General features: G+C 53.5%; 1 protein-coding gene across 1 annotated transcript in view; it reads right to left on the bottom strand.

Annotated features, from left to right (window-relative positions):
* CDHR2 (cadherin related family member 2) overlaps positions 1-15919 on the bottom strand; it is a 39011-nt gene extending 23092 nt beyond the window's left edge. The window contains exons 1-5 of the mRNA XM_070076434.1: positions 15788-15919; positions 4445-4511; positions 4141-4212; positions 677-816; positions 538-591 (exon numbers count right to left, since the gene is read on the bottom strand). Coding sequence (XP_069932535.1) covers positions 538-591; positions 677-816; positions 4141-4212; positions 4445-4496 — 318 coding nt within the window. The 5' untranslated portion in view covers positions 4497-4511; positions 15788-15919. The remainder of the gene's footprint in view (positions 1-537; positions 592-676; positions 817-4140; positions 4213-4444; positions 4512-15787) is intronic.
* Between the last annotated feature and the right edge of the window lie 844 nt (positions 15920-16763).

The following is a 16763-nucleotide window of genomic DNA, read 5'->3' as shown; positions in this document are numbered from 1 at the left end:
TCAACTTTCTATCTATAATATAAATGATATATTTATATAATTAAAACTAATAAGGGGTCGGCGCTGTGGCGTAGCAGGCATCCCATATGGGCACTGGTTCAAGACGCGGCTGCTCCACTTCCAATCCAGCTCTCTGCTGTGGCCTGGGAAAGCAGTAGAAGATGGCCCAAGTCCTTGGGCCCCTGCACCCACATGGGAGACCCGGAAGAAGCTCCTTACTCCTGGCTTCAGATCAGCTCAGATCTGGCTGTTGTGACCATTTGGGGAGTGAACCAGGGGATAGAAGACTTCTTTCTGCCCTTGCCTTTCAAATAAATGAATATATCTTTTTTTAAAAGTTAATAATACTAAATTCATGGTAACGTGCAAAACATGGGCAAGTGCATTTTGACAGGAATCCACACTGAGTTTGTTGTGCTAACTGGAGGGCTCTCTTCCTCCTTGGGGAAAGTGATAGGTGACGAGGCGCCTGTGGGGTTCCCCGCTCTCAGAACCAGGTCCTCCTCCCCTGAACCCCTGCCCCGACGCGGCACTCACCGGGCTGTTGTGGCCGTCACTCACGGAGATGGTGATGCTAAACTGGTACAGTGTCTGTGAGGGCAGAGAGAAAGGGCCTGGGGTGAGCCCCTCCTGGGGGACCCTCCTCTGGGTGCCCCACCCATGCTGTGCCTCTTACCTCAAAGTCCAGAGGGCTGGCCAGCTTCACCTCTCCAGTGGTTGACATCACAGTGAAGAAGTAGGCATAGGAGCCACTGATCCCATAGGTCAGAGGGTCCTGGTCATCGTCCTTTGCTATCAACCAGAAGGCTTCAGCACCTGAGACAGGGAGTGCCCGGGGTCCATGAGACAGGGTGTTGCCGGGATCCAAGGCCACCTCTTTAGCACGGTCTGGATGGGGCCTGGTTCCTTGGCACCCAGGCACCACCGGAAACCTGGGGCCTGCCCAGTCCCAGGGCTCCAGCCCCTGTGGTCACTGACTTTGCGGGTCACTCTTACTCAGAGGCTTTTTGATTATAGCATCCTGATTTATTTGGAGAAATGATCCCAAACTGCCAGGGACACGGTGAGGGGTGGCTGTGATCCACCTTCCCCCACCCCCAACCCCTGGCCAAGCCCAAGGCTCTGCCCTGCCTGGATTCAGAACACTGGGCTTAGTTGAGAGAGGACTAAACCCGGCTGGAGTTCATGAGTTCTGGTGCACCTGCCAGATGCTTCCTCGGGTCAGGGGCTGCTAAGACTCTCGGAGGTGCCTGGGCCTGGCCTTCTTTCACTGTTCCTTTCACCTCAAGAGCTCATCTGGAACCTTCCAGAAGAAGGCTCCTTTCTGCTCCAATTGGCCAAAGCAGCACCTCCTGCTGGTCTCCCCAGCCTGAGGCTTTCACTGAGTCCTGGGCAAAGCAGGGGCCATGAGATTCTGGGAGAGGGGCGCTTGCCAACCCAAGGTCATCAGCTCTCCAGTCCAAAAAAGAACTTTCCACAGATTCTTCAAACCCACCCCAGATCACCCCCTCAGCCCCTGCTGGGTCACCTCCAGTGCCCAAAACTCCCTCTGCCAGTCAGCACCCCCTTTACTCCCCAGCACCCCATCTCAGTCTTCCCAAACTGGGTGTCCTTCAAATTCCTCCCATGACTCCTAGGGCTGCACCTGTTGGCACAGGAAGCGCAGAGCCCAGAACTCGGGATCCTTTCAGGGACCCATGGGAATATTCAGTGTCTTCTAAATCAGAAAGAACACGATGACTCCTAATCCAGCCTGCATCAGATGTTTGCCTTGAGGCCGAGACAGACACAAAATAGAATGAGGGGCCGGCACTGTGGCACAGTGGGTTAAAGCTCCAACCTGCAGTTCTGGCATCTCATATAGGTGCCGGTTCAAGTCTCAGCTGCTCCACTTCCAATCCAGCTCTCTGCTGTGGCCTGGGAAAGCAGTGGAGGATGGCCCAAGTACTTGGGCCCTGCACCCCATGGGAGACCAGGAAGAAGCTCCAGGCTCCTGGTTTCAGATCGGCCCAGCTCTAACCATTGCAGTCATTAGGGGAGTAAACCATCGGATGGAAGACCTCTCTCTCTCTCTCTCTCTCTCTCTCTCTCTCTGGCTCTACCTTTCTGTAATTCTGTCTTTTAAATAAATTAATTAAAAAAAATAGAATGAGTCGTCAGTTTTCTGAGGAAGGGACCTGAGGAGGTAAAAGCTCCCAGGACAGCCACAAGCAGCTTCAGCCCAACCCAGCCTGAGGGGCTCGCATGCCCCCCACTGCCAGTGACGGCCCTCAGGGTTGGGCTTGGCCGTTTGTCCTAGACTCTGCCCCACCAGGCATGACCCAGGAGGTGTGGTCTCAACCCCTCCCCACCTCGCCCCCTTGGCTGGGGTGGCCCACAGGGCCAGCCTCCTGCTAAGAAGCCATCATGACTATATCACGCGAGATACCCTGTCCGTTCAATGGCTGCTTTGGGGAGGGTCATTCTCTGATGGGTGACTATCTCTGGCTTAGAAAGGTTAAAACGCAAAGAGAAAGAGCCGTTACACCTGAGGAAACCTGGGAGCAAGCAGGTGTGCACAAAGTCTTATCTGTGTGCCCTGCCTTTCCACCATGGTCACCTTCACCCATGGTTAGAAAATATTTGGAAAAAAGTTTGCATTTCCACTAAACATATACAGACTTTCTTCTTACCTTATTCTGCAAGCAACATGGTAGAAAAGTATGAACAAGAACAGCATTGGGGGCCAGCGATGTGGCATAGCAGGGAAAGCCACCACCTGCAGTGCCAGCATCCCATATGGACACTGGTTCGAGTCCTGGCTGCTCCATTTCTTATCCAGCTCCCTGCTGTGGCCTGGGAAAGCGGTAGAAGATGGCCCAACTCCTTGGGCCCCTGCACCGCATGGCATGGGAGACCCAGAAGAAGCTCCTGGCTCCTGGCAGCTCTGGCCGTTGTGGCCATTCGGGTAGTGAACCAGTAGATGGAAGACCTCTCTCTCTGTAACTCTGCCTTTCAAATAAATAAATAAATTTTAAAAATCCAGCATTTACATTGGACTGGGTATCATAAGCCATCTAGAGACGATTCCAGGTACACAGGAGTGGTGTGTAGGCTCTGTGCACATTTTACATGGAAGACGTGAGCGTCTGAGAGGCTTGATATCCGCGGGGGATCCTAGAATCAATCTGAGGATGACACTGTTTGTCTGTGGCCTAGAAATTGATCTAGAAAGAAATATTTTTAAAAATCCTCCTGAAAAAGTTTACATGTAACAAATGATCAATAAGAGCTACAAAAATAGGGGCTGGCGTTGTGGCAAAGTGGGTTAAACAGCTGTCTGCACTGCCGGCATCCCACATCTGAGTGCTGGTTTGAGTCCCGGCTGCTCCACTTCCAATCCAGCTGCCTGCTAATGTGCCTGGGAAAGCAGTGGAAGATGGCCCAAGTGCTTGGGTCCCTGCACCCACGTGGGAGACCTGGAAGAAGCTCCAGGCTCCTGGCTTTGGTCTGGCTTAGTCCCGGCCACTGCAGTCAATTTGGGGAGTAAGCCAGCCGATGGAAGACCCTCCCCCTGCCTTGCTCCCTCTCTCTCTTTGTAACTCTGACTTTCAAATAAATAAATAAATCTTAAAAAGAGAAGCAGAACTACAAAAGTAAGAGACTTGGGGGCCGGCATTGTAGTGCAGCAGGTTAGGTGTACCCCATATTGAAGTGTCTATTGCTGGCATTTGGAGAGTGGACCAGCTGATGAAGACCTTTCTCTGTCTCTCCTCCTCTCTGTGTCACTCTGCCATAAATAAATAAATAAATTTTAAAAGAATAAATAAAAGACAGATCAGGCCCCTCCGTATTATGTGTTTGTCACAGTTAGGGCTGACTGTGTACCCGCAAGTTCACATACTGCACCCTGTTATTACTCCAACGTAATGGTGTTAGAAGGTGGAGCCTTTGGGGGTGATTAGGTCATGGGGTGGAGGCCTCCTGGCCACTCGAGGAGAGGTCAGGGACCCTGAGGGCACCGTGAGAAATCTGAAGAGGGTCCTCACCAGAACCGAGTGGAGCGGGTGCTGGGGGACAGGGACAAGCCCAGGCAGGAGCCCCTGGGACTGCCTCATGGGTAAAAGCTGGGCACCATCCAGCACAGGGAGCCTTACTCACCCACTGACAGGTCCTCAGGCAAGAACACGGACGACATGTTGGACTCGAATTTCGGAGCCACGTTGGCTGCCACTGTAAGGGCACAGAAAATTGGAACATCTGGACGGCCTGACCCCTCCTGCTCCCCCAGGGGCCCACACCGCCCTGTGGCCAACATCAGCCCAGCTCACTGGGTGGACTCCTCTCCAGGGCAACCGAGGTCAGGGCCGGCCGCAGGAGCTGGGTGTTTGCTGATGAGGGCTCACCCCGTCCCCTCCAGAGGGTCCTGCTGAGGGTCTCCAGGTAGGAGAGGGGAAGCACCTACCAGATACCACGAGGGCAGGAAGCAGGACAAAGGGCAGCCACAGCCAGGCCATCACGTCTGGAGCGACCTGGGAGAAGAGGTATCAGGGAGTGGCACCTGTACCCACACCTCCCTCACCCAAGAGCTTCACTCCTGCCTGGTGCTGGCCCCAAGCCCACTCACCAGGCCCCATCACCCTCTGCCCATTTTCCGGATGGAAACTACTACACCACCCTGCCTGTCTGAAGTAGCCAAGCATTCTTCAAAGTCAGGGACCCAGAGAAGGACTGTGACTCCTCCAGGAGTTCTGTGCCGCTCACTGATACAGGCGAGAGATGCCTTTGCCATCTTTCCCAAAGAGTCTTCCACGGAACCCTGGTCCTCATAGCAGAAGGGTTCCCTGGATAGGTGAGTTTGCAAAGGGCTCCTCTGTTGATTGATTGGGAAGCATTTGCATCCCTTAGGAAAAGCCTGCCTGGGCCCCCCTTCTTGGTCCTCTCAATATCATCAGCTGTTGTTCTTCTGCCAAAAGGAGGAGAGGGGGCCTCTGCAGTCCCTGAGAAACCTGGACCCCACGCTCTTTCGCCCCAGGAGACAGGTGGCATTACGCCAAGAGAGGGGAGAGGCTGCGCTCCCCAGGTGAATCGTTTCTTGCTCCCTGTCCTGAAAGTGCTGCCAGTGCTCACTGCTTCGTAATCACTCCCTCAGACTGCACTACCTGCTGACTCCTACATACACTGCGCTAAGTGAGCACAACGCCTGCCCCCAAAAGAAGTTACAGAACGGCTCTAAGGCACACAAGGGGATGCTGCTCCATGCCAACCACCTTCACCCGCCCTGGCCCCTGCCCTTCCTGGTCCCTCTCCCTCCTGCCCCCTCGAGGCTGCAGCAGGTGGCCCAGCCCTCAAGCAGGAAGCAGAAAGAGAACGACTTCCAAGGCTGGACCTTGACCAAACCTTGACCATGAAACAGCACCAGAGCAGTGCAATCCTGCTTGTCCTACAGCTGCCTTCCCATGAAAACACAAACCAAGGCTTTCCCCTGCGCCTTCTGCCTCCTGCCCTTCTGCCTCTGTGCTCCTCTAGCTGGCCCTGCCCGGCATGCTGCACCCCATCCTCTCAGGAATTGCAATCAAAATTTTCTTTCAATGGCATTGACCTTTCTGTGTCATCATTCATAGACATGTATGTTTATTTCTTCTTAAAACATTATGTATCTGTTTTCATTTTATTTGAAAGGCAGAGTGAGCGAGAGATCTTTCATCCACTGGTTCACTCACTGAATGCCCACAACAGCTAGGGCTGCACCAGGTCAAAGCTGGGAGCCTGGAACACCACCATCCAGGTCTCCCTTGTGCATAGCAGGGACCAAGCACCTGAGCCATCATCTCCTGCTGCTCAGGATACTTCCTGGATTGGAAATATGAAGCCAGGACTTGATTCAGGAGCTCCAATATGGGATGCAGGCATCTAAAGTGATGTCTTTGTTTATTGTTGTTTTTGTTTGTTTTTAAAAGATTATTTATTTGAAAGTCAGAGTTACACAGAGAGAGAAGGAGAGGCACACAGAGAAAGAGAGAGAAAGAGAGAGAGAGAGAGAGAGAGAGAGAGAGAGAGAGAATCTTCTATCTGCTTGTTCACTCCCCAATTGGCCACAATGGCCGGAGCTGCACTGATCTGAAGCCAGGAGCCAGGAGCTTCTCTCAGGTTACCCACGAGAGTGCAGGGCCCAAGGACCTGGGCCATCTTCCACTGCTTTCCCAGGCCATAGCAGAGAGCTGGATGGGAAGTGGGGCAGCCAGAACTTGAACTGGCACCCATTTGGGATGCTGGCACTGCAGGCAGCAGCTTAACCCACTACACCACAGCACCAGCCCCGAAAGTAATGTCTTAAAGCTACTGCACCAAATGCCCACCCCATGCCTCTATAAGTTTTAAATTTTGCAGGTGCAATAAAGACAGCTGACAAGACTCTGTGAGTAACCAGGAGACTATAGAATCAGAGATGCTTTCCAAGCCTAGCTTCAAGATCCTGGCAGCTTCCCCTCCTATCTCTCAGAAACCCATTCTTGGATCTCAGACACTATGATGCCAGGAAGTCCAAGGAGCACCTTGAAGTGGTTCCTGTGCCCAGGAGCCCAGTCTCCTGCCAACAGCCCAGCAGAGCTCCCAGCCCACAGCCAATCCCTCTTGCCAGTCCTTTGAGCCAACCATCCTGACACCAATATCTGCCTCCAGATGAGCCATCCCAGCTGAGCCCTGACTTAAATGATGGCTGCTATTGCTTGCCAGTAAGTTTTAGGCTGGTTTGTTCCACAGCAGTAGATAATGGGAACAGGCAAGAGGTGAGTTTCCCCCAGAGATCTGAAGAATAAAAAAAGAGGTTTATGCAAGGGGTGAAGGAGCATCCCATTAAACACAGAGGACTCACAACTCCAATTCCTTCCTCTGGAAACCCCATTAAAATGACAGTGAAGGGGCTGGTGCTGTGGCATAGCAGGTAAAGCTGCTGCCTGCAGTGCCGGCATCCCATATGGGTGCCAGTTCAAGTCCCAGCTGCTCCACTTCTGATCCAGCTCTTTGCTATGGCCTGGGAAAGCAGTGGAAGATAGTCCAAGTCCTTGGGCCCCTACCTGCATGGGAGCCCGGAAGAAGCTCTTGGCTCCTGGCTTTGGATAGGCCCAACTCCAGCCGTGTGGCCATTTGGGGAGTGAACCAGCAGATGGAAGATTTTATCTGTCTTTCTCTGTCTCTGTCTCTCTTTCTCTCTCTCTGTAACTCTACCTCTCAAATAAGTAAGAATCTTAAAAGAGAGAGAGAGAAGGTGATGAGAAACTTGGAAAGAGCAGTCAGTGGCCTGCTAAAATGTCCATAAAGCTAGGAACCAGGGAACCAGGGATTCCATCTGGATCTCCCACATTCATCTTCATCTTCTCTCTCTCTCTCTCTCTCTCTCTCTCTCTCTCTCTCTCTCTCTCCCTGTCATTCTGCCTTTCAAATAAATAAATGAGTGAGTAAATCTTAAAGAATAATAGGAGAGGGGCCGGCACTGTGGTGCAGTGGGTTAATGCCCTGGCCTGAAGAGTCGGCATCCCATATGGGCACTGGTTCGAGTCCTGGCTGCTCCACTTCCTATCCAGCTCTCTGCTATGGCCTGGGATAGAAGTAGAAGATGGCCCAAGTGCTTGGGCCCCTGCACCCACATAGGAGACCCAGAAGAAGCTCCTGGCTCCTGGCTTCAGATTGGCACAGCTCCTACCGTTGCAGCCAATTGGGGAGTGAACCATCGGATGGAAGACCTCTCTCTCTCTCTCTCTCTCTCTCTCTCTCTCTGCCTCTCCTCTCTCAGTGTAACTCTGACTTTCAAGTAAATAAAAATAAACCTTAAAAAAAAGAATGATAGAAGTTACTGGAACATGAATAGGATAATGATACAAACACCCACAGAACAATGAGGATTTGTATAAATTGAAATTCCTCAAACTCAGCACACTTGACATTTTGGGCTGGGTAATTCTTTGTGGTGGGGGCCTGTCCCATGCATTGCAGATAGTTGGGCAGCATCTCTGGCCTCTACCCACTAGATGCCAGTTGTAGCCCCCAGGTTGTGGCAGGCAAGAAAGTCTGCAAGTATTCCCTGGGGTATAAATCACCATGGTAGAGAAACACCAATGTAGAATTAAAAAGTACAATAGCAGAAATGAAAAACACAACGAAGGGAGGAGAATAGAAGGCTACGGGATAGAAACTGGGAGAAAAAACATAAGAAATAGAGGATTGATTCATCCAGAAGGCTCTATGAGAGAAAACAAAGGAAAAGAGAAAAGGAACTATCAGGTAAGTATAGCAAAACATTCCTCATAAACAAAGAACACAGATTTCGAGGTTGAGTTCCCAGAAATGATGGGAATGTACTAAGCAGTTTTCAGACTACCAGGGATGAGAAGACCCTGAAAAGTCGAGAGAAAAGAAGGATTCAGAATCAGAAGGCTGTGGGACAGCAATCCTGGGAGTGCTGTGTGGCAGATCTGTGGTGGCCGAAAGTTCTTTAACATTGCCCCTTCAGAGGTGAAGCTCGATCCTCTCCTTCTGAACCTGAGCCAGCCCTAGCGATTTGTTTGCCTGAGGGAATGCCTGGGACTTCAGAGGAAGCTTCACAGTCTACACCTGGGCCTCTTGGGACCCTTGCCCTTTTTTTTTTTTTTTTTTTTTTTTTTGACAGGCAGAGTGGACAGTGTGAGAGAGAGAGAGAGAGAAAGGTCTTCCTTTGCCATTGGTTCACCCTCCAATGGCCACTGCGGCCGGTGCGCTGCGGCCAGCGCACCGTGCCGATCCGAAGGCAGGAACCAGGTGCTTCTCCTGGTCTCCCATGGGGTGCAGGGCCCAAGCACTTGGGCCATCCTCCACTGCACTCCCAGGCTACAGCAGAGAGCTGGCCTGGAAGAGGGGCAACTGGGACAGAATCCGGCGCCCCGACCGGGACTAGAACCTGGTGTGTCAGCACTGCAAGGCGGAGGATTAGCCTATGGAGCCGCGGCGCCGGCTGGAACCCTTGCTTTTGGAACCCAGAGATGCCTTGTAAAAAGTCTAAATGGGGCCAGCATTGTGGCATAGTGGGTAAAGCCATCGCCAGCAGCACCAGCATCCCACAGGGATGCTGGTTCAAGTCCTGGCTGCTCCACTTCCCATCCAGCTCCCTGCTAATGTTCCTGGGAAAACAGTAAAAGATGGTCCAAGTGCTTGGGCCCTGCACTCATGTGGGAGACCCAGAAGAAGCTCTTGGCTCCTGGATTTGGCCTGGCCCAGCCCTGGTTGTTGTGGCCATCTGGGAATTGAACCAGCAGATGGAAGATCTCTCTGTATCTCTTCCACTGTCTGTCTCTTTCTGTAACTCTACATTGCAAATAAATAAAATAAATCTCAGAGAGAGAAAGAGAGAGAGAGAGAGAGAGAGAGAGAGAGAGAGAGAGAGAGAGAAAGTAAGTCTATGTACCCTGAGCCCACCACGCTACAAGGAAACCCAAGCTAAGCACGTTATGTGTCCTGTGTGGTGAGAGAGAGCAAGCTGACAAGGCAGCCCCCACTCTTCAGACCCCAGCCTTTCACAAAGCCCAGGTGAGGCTCAAGACACCATGAGAGGGGCTGGTGTTTTGGCACAGTGGGTTAATCTACCACCAGCAATGCCGGCATCCCATACGGACACCAGTTCAAGTCCCAGCTGCTCCACTTCTGTTCCAGCTCCCTGCTAATGACCGGGAAGGCAATGGAAGATGGCGTAAATGCTTTGACCCCTACCACACATATGGAAGACCCAGAAGAAGCTCCTGGCTCCTGGCTCCTGGCTCTTGACTTCAGACTGACGAGGCCTCAGCCAATACAAACGTTTGTGGAGTGAACCAGCAGATGGAAGACCTCTCTTTTTCTGTCTCTCCCTCTCACTTTCTGTAACCCTGCCTTTCATATAAATAAAATAAATCTTTATTTTAAAAAAAGATACCAAGAACAGGGGCTGGTGTTGTGGCCAGGTTAAGCTGCTGCCTGTAACATTGGCATCCCATATGAACTGCTGCTCCACTTCCTGTCCAGCTCCCTGATAACATGATTGGGAAAGAAGTGGAAGATGGCCTGAGTACTTGGGCTCCTGCACCCATGTGGGAGATCTGAATGGGTTTTCAGGATCCTGGCTTCTACCTGGCCCAACCCTGGCCATTGCAGCCATCTGGGGAGTGAACCAGTATTTGGAATATCTTTCTGCCTCTTCCTCTCTGACTCTGCCTTTCAAATAAATAAAAAAATATTTTAAAAGAAAGAAAGAAAAAAGTACCATGAGCAGTGTTGAGCAAGTCCTGCTACGCCCTGTCCAAATTCCTGTCCTTTAGAATCATGCAATATAATGATACTTTTTTAGGGTATTTGGTTATCCAGTAGTAAATAACCAGAATGCCATGCCTGCAAAATACTGAAGACAAATTATTTCCAACCTAGATTTCTATACCCAGCAAAACTATCAATCACATTATGAGGGTAAAAGTAAAATATTCTTAGACATGCAAAACCAAAAATTTTACCTCTCATTCATCTTTCCTTGGGAAGCTACTATAAAATAGGATATATTGTATCAAAGGGATAGAAACAGCTTAACACAAAAAGAGAAAGGGGAACTGAGATAGCAATGGCTCCAATGGGAACCAGCAAGCTTCAGAGGGCTGACCCTAAAAATACAGAAACAGTTGATGGTCTGGGCATTGCAAGGAAGGCTAGAGTGTGAAAAATTAAGCAAACAAGACCAGTGAAGGTGGAGGAGGGAAAGCTGTGCTAGGAAGGGCTGGCTCAGCACTGGATGCTTTTATCACACTCATTGGACTATAACCTTACTGTGAGTATAAGGGCAAGTAGTTGGAGCATAAGAAGATAAAATCTCCATGTCTATCTTTAAGAAATCAGTAAAGCCAGCACTATGGAGTAGAGGGTTAAGCTGCCACTTGTAGAGCTGGCATCCCGTATGGATGCTGGTTTGAGTCGTGACTGCTCCACTTCCTATCCAGCTCTCTGCTATGGCCTGGGAAAGCAGTAGAAGATGGCCCAAGTCCTTGGGCCGCTGCACCCGCATGGGAGACTCAGAAGCAGCTCCTGGTTCCTGGCTTTGGAATGCCCAGCTCTGGCCATTGTGGTCATTTGAGAAGTGAACCAGCAGGTGGAAGACTTCTCAGTCTCTCTCTGCCTCTGTAGCTCTGCCTTTCAAATAAATTAAGTAATTTTTAAAAGAAAAAGAAATCAATAGATAAGAGTAGTTATTTGTGCAATGGTTAAGACACACCCTGGGTCACCTGTGTCCCATGTCAGAGTGCCAGGGTATAAGTCCCAGCTCCTCCACTTCTGATCCAGCTTCCTACTAATGCACCCTTTGGGAGTCAGAAGACAGTGGCTCAAGTACTTGAGTCCCTGCTACACACATAGGAGACATGGATGGAGCTCCAGTCTCCTGGTTTGGCCTGACCCAGCTATCATGGGTATTTGGGGAGTGAATCAGCAGGTGGAATATCTGTGTCTAAATTTTCTGCCTTTCAAATAAAATGGAAATAGATTTTAAAATTTCTTTTTAAGAAGAAAAATCAGTGGCTGACATTTTTGCGCAGTGGGTTAAGCTGCTGCTTGTGATGCCAGTATCCCAGTGGATGCTGGTTCAAGTCCCTGCCGCCTTGCTTCCAGTCCAGCTCTCTGCTAATGAGCCTGGGAAAGCAGTGGAAGATGGCCCAAGTGCTTGGGGCCCTGCACCCACGTGGGAGACCCGGAAGAAGCTCCTGGCTCCTGACTCCAGATTGCGCAGCTCCAGCCATTGTGCCCAACTGGGGAGTGAATCAGCGGATGGAAGACCTCTCTCTCTCTCTCTCTCTCTCTCTGTGTGTGTGTGTGTGTGTATGTGTGTGTAACTCTGACTTTCCAATAAATAAATAATTTTTTAAAAAAGAAAGAAAGAGTGCGGACTGGAGTAATAGTGGGGGGTTGGGGAGATTGGGAGGGGACGGACATTGGTGGGGAGGGATGTGCACAGGGTCAGGGAATCGGCAGAAGCCAGATCACGCCAGGCTCTGTAAGGCACAGAGAGCATGATTTTTTAGTTTTTTAAAAATATGTATTTTTTCTTTGAAAGGCGGAGTTATGGGGAGGGTGGAGAGACAGAAAAAGAGAAAAAGAGAGAGAGAATCTTCCACCCACTGGTTCACCCTCCACATGGCTGCAATGGCCAGAGCTGGACCAGGTGGAAGTCAGGAGCCTGGAACTCCATCTGGGTCTCCCATGTAGCTGGCAGGGGCCCAAGCACTTGGGCCATCTCCCGCTGCTTTTCCAGGTCATTAGCAGGGAGCTTCATTGGAACTGGAGCAGCCAGGACTTGAACCAGCGCCCATATGGGATGCCGGCACTGCAGGCAGCAGCTTGACCCGCTGTGCTGCAACACTGGCCCAAAGGACGGTTGATTTATCCTAAGAAAACCAGAAAGTCATCCCAGTGTCTTAAACAGGGAGGGGTAACGCATTCATTTATGTTCCAGAAAGATCCTTCTGGCCTCTTGTCTCCAAGCACCAAAACAAAGAGTGGCAGCAGGGCTGGAGGGAACAGACTTGGAATTCACATTTCGTCCTCGCGGCAGACGAGGACACTGGGACTCAGAGGCATCTGTGAGGCCCTCACAGCCTAACGTTCCAGTCACTCCCCGCTCTGCAAGTGCAGGCCCTGAGTCAGTGCCAGCCTCCTGCTTGGTCAGATTCTCCCCAAGGCCATGCAGAGCCTCTGGAAGGCTGAGTTTGAGGGACAGCGGCCTGAACAAGGGGACCTGCACCCTGCAGGAGCCCTGAACCACCCCAGGCAACCGCCCCCTACTACGATAGCGACAGCCCGGTGCCTCTGTGGATGGCACACGCCCAGTCCTGCCCCTGGGAGCTCCACATGGCGACCCCGAGTCTCAGGGAACCTCAGGCTCCTGCCCAGCACCCCACACCAGGGGTGGAGTCAGGAGGCCACCGCTTCTGACTTCTCTTCCAGTGTTCCTGTGTGCCACACCCCTGCCTCGCCTCATTGCTACAAGGCTAGGGTTGACCCTGGATGGCCAGTGTTCTTGTCTTGTGTTTGTCATGAAGACTTCATACGGACACACTCATCTGATTACAGTGAGGCCAAAGTACCGGCCAGCGTCACGCTGTTGACACAATCACTTGAAAGGAATGAACAAGAGAGACAGGCACAGAGGCGAGCCTCGCCGGGCGCAGTCCCTCCAAAGCTCCAACCTCCCCCGGGGCTCCCGCTGGCTGCAGGACCCACGTCCTCCCACTGGGTGCGGTAAGCAAGGTCCCCACAGCTCCTGCATCCCATTGTCCACACACGCTGTTCTCCTCCTGGCCCCGTGCGTGGTCCATGGGAACAGACCTCCCCACTGGCCAGAACACCAGCCCCTGCCTTCCACACAGCAGGTGGGGGCAAATCCTCTCCATGACTGAGGGCCCAGGTCAGGTGTGGCCCTGCCTCTGGGTCCCTAAGTCGCTGCATCCCAGCAATGAGCCATTGCCAAGTGTAGACACAAAGAAAGTGAATGGAGCCGCCCGTGGCCGGGGTCTGGGGGGATTTGACGGTGCCTCCCGCCAGTCTTTTCCCTAGGCACCCTTGTCTCCCAGCAAGGGGCTGAGGTGAGCCACGACTGTCCACGGGGTGCCTTTTTGTCTGTTGGCTCATCTGAAGAAATAGGGCCCAGGAACATTCTAGAAGTAGCAGCCTCTTTGCCCCCGAGCCTCTCCCACCACTCCTGTTTGTTCCCTGCTTTTTTTTTTTTTTTTTTTTTTTTTTTTTTTTTTTTTTTTTTTGACAGGCAGAGTGGAGGCAGAGTGGATAGTGAGAGAGAGAGAGACAGAGATAAAGGTCCTCCTTTTTTCCGTTAGTTCACCCTCCAATGGCCGCTATGGCTGGTGCACTGCGGCCGGCCCACCGCGCTGATCCAAAGCCAGGAGCCAGGTGCTTCTCCTGGTCTCCCATGGGGTGCAGGGCCCAAGGACCTGGGCCATCCTCCACTGCCTTCCCGGGCCACAGCAGAGAGCTGGCCTGGAAGAGGGGCAACCGGGAAAGAATCCAGCGCCCCAACCGGGACTAGAACCCGGTGTGCCGGCGCCGCTAGGTGGAGGATTAGCCTATTGAGCCGTGGCGCCGGCCATGTTCCCTGCTCTTAAAAAGCACCCGCGGCGGCCGGCGCCATGGCTAATCCTCCACCTGCGGTGCCAGAATCCCATATGGGCACTGGGTTCTAGTCCCGGCTGCTCCTCTTCCAGTCTAGCGCTCTGCTGTGGCCCGGGAGTGCAGTGGAGAATGGCCCAGGTGCTTGGGCCCTGCACCCACATGGGAGACCAGGAGGAAGCACCTGGCTCCTGGCTTCGGATCGGTGTAGCTCCGGCCGTAGTGGCCATTTTTGGGGTAAACCAATGGAAGGAAGACCTTTCTCTCTGTCTCTCCCTCTCACTGTCTGTAACTCTACCTGTCAAATAAATAAATAATCTTTAAAAAAAAAAAAAAAAAAGCACCTGCGGAAGGGGCAGAAAGGATGCAGGGCAGGATTAGGATGGCAGTGGACACACACACCCTGAGATGGCAGACCCCAGCATCTCCTCGGGTGCTGCCTTGCTCCACCTCGCTGGGAGTAGCTGGGCTCGGGCTCTCTAGGACTTGGAGCCGCTGGGTATAAGGACTCCGGGCCTGCCAGGGGCTCCAGGAAGACTGGAGGGTGGAGTGTGCCCACCTTATCCGAGGGACAGCGCTACAAGGCCCCAGCCTCGGCCGTGGGCACCTGCACTCACAACGCTTTCCTTTCCACCTGCTTCCTTTTCGGGAAACCGAGACTCAGTGGACACCCAGAGAGAGGGGCCGAGGGTTGGACTTGGGCTGGCTCCAGATCCAGGAGTCCGTGGGCCACCTGGGTCTGGGCTCCACTTGGATTCCACGGGGACAAACACCAGCCCAGCCACAGTGGCTTGGTGTCAGGGTGGGAGCCCCAGACGCACCGGCTCCCCGCTGCGGAGAGCCCTCCGCCCCATAGCTGCTTCTTCCAGCAGATAGCATTGGAGCTAAATGGTCCCGGGGCGGAGTCCAGCCTCCCACTCACCTCGTACAACCCTAGAGAAGCCCCTTCCCCTCTCTGGGCCTCAGTTTCCCCACTGGGAAGCAGGGCAAGGGTGAGTTCCCATCCTGTGTCTGTCAGTGGGGTCTCCAGACTCAGCGGCACCTGCTCTGTGCCTGGTGCCTCGGCCCCGTGGGTCTGGCCCCGGGCTCTTGGCTGAGGCTCCACCTGTGCTTGTGTCATGTCAAGGCCTGGAGCGAGCCAGGCTTGGGCGCCAGTCCCCACCTGACACCTGTCCGTGTGGCTGAGGCAGCTCCGGACCCCATCAGTGAGCCTGTGGGGTGCCCAGGCTCTTCCCCCACTGTGAGCATCCCCATTCTACTGAGGAGACTGGCCTCCACGTCGGGGTGCAGCGAGGGCCTGAACCAAGCAGTCAGAGCCACAGCCCAGCTCTCTCCCCAAACGAGGCCCAGGGCGCGGTCACCCCATCCTCACTCCTCCAGGCTGCCCAGGAAAGGGTAAGTTCTCCGCCCCAGGGGGCCCCTGCCTCCCACGGACCCTGTGAAGATTCCTCAGTGGGTCCCCCGGGAGGCAGAGCCTTATCACCCACACAGCACAGACAGGCCAGGGTGGGCTGTGCAGCCAGCCGGGCCTCAACCCCCGCCTGTCCAGCACAGCGCTGGGGCTCACTGCCTGCACCCAGCCCTCCCCAAAGACCCTCAGGCTTGCCCTGATCCTGATCACCCCACCCTGCCCCTGGGGTGTCCCTACCTGTGCCCCGGAAGGGGCCGCAGAGGCGGCAGACGGGCACCTGCGGGCCCAGGTGGGTCCTGTTTAGGACCGGCAGCGTGCAGCTGGCAGACTTTAGCACCATCTCCACCTTCCCTTGAGCAATCATTAACCCTGCTGGAGTCCGCACCCCGGGGCTGGGCTGGCACCAGCCAGCTTAGAGGGCCTGGGAGCCCGGGGAGGGGGGAGTGACATCACAGCCCTCGGGCCCCTCCCCGCTGCCAGAGTCCTGGTGGGGAGGGGCAGGTCAGCAGGATGGTGCGACAGCTGCACACGGGGCGGGGCGACTCCTGCTCTCTGGTCACTTCACTGAGACCCTCAAAGGGGATGACCCTTCTCCATCGGCTTTACCCCTCCCCCGCCCCCACAAGCTGAGTGGCTCCCAGCAGGGACCAAGCCCACCCAAGCTGACACCAGGGAAAGGGGGCCCAAGGGCATGAGCAGTAGTCTCTCTGGGGAAGTCACCACCCACGCATCTCTGAACCATGACTGCAGGGCCTGCTGGGAGCCTGTGAGGACCGACGGGCAGCCCCTCGGCGAGCCCAGATCTGCCCAGAGGGCCCGAGATGCACAATGACAAGAACTGCATCTCACGATCCCAGGATGTCCTGGCAAAAGGTTGTCCTCGTGCCTCCCGGAGAAGTCAAAAGCTGCATTTATTGAGCACCTACTGTATGCCTTGTGTCGCTCTTGGTGACGCTTGGCATCACCCAGGAGAATCAGAGACCGTTTTCTTCATGCCCATTCTACAGAGATGGAACCTCCTGAGGCTCGCAGAGGGGAAGTCGCGGTGCCCATGTCCCCCAGAGAGCAAGTCCCCACAAAGCTCCACCCAGATGTGCAGGCAGGGGTACAGCGAGAGGTGAGAGAGGCCAGAGACCCAACTGTTAAGCCTCTTGGGGTCCCTACTCACCCTTGTAGACAATAGCAGACCTCCCCATTTGTAACTGGAAGAAAA

The sequence above is a fragment of the Oryctolagus cuniculus genome, chromosome 6 (genome assembly GCF_964237555.1).
Source record: "Oryctolagus cuniculus chromosome 6, mOryCun1.1, whole genome shotgun sequence".
Taxonomy (NCBI): Eukaryota; Metazoa; Chordata; class Mammalia; order Lagomorpha; family Leporidae; genus Oryctolagus; species Oryctolagus cuniculus.
Note: the sequence above shows the minus strand (reverse complement) of the source record. Positions and strands in the feature narration are given on the sequence as shown.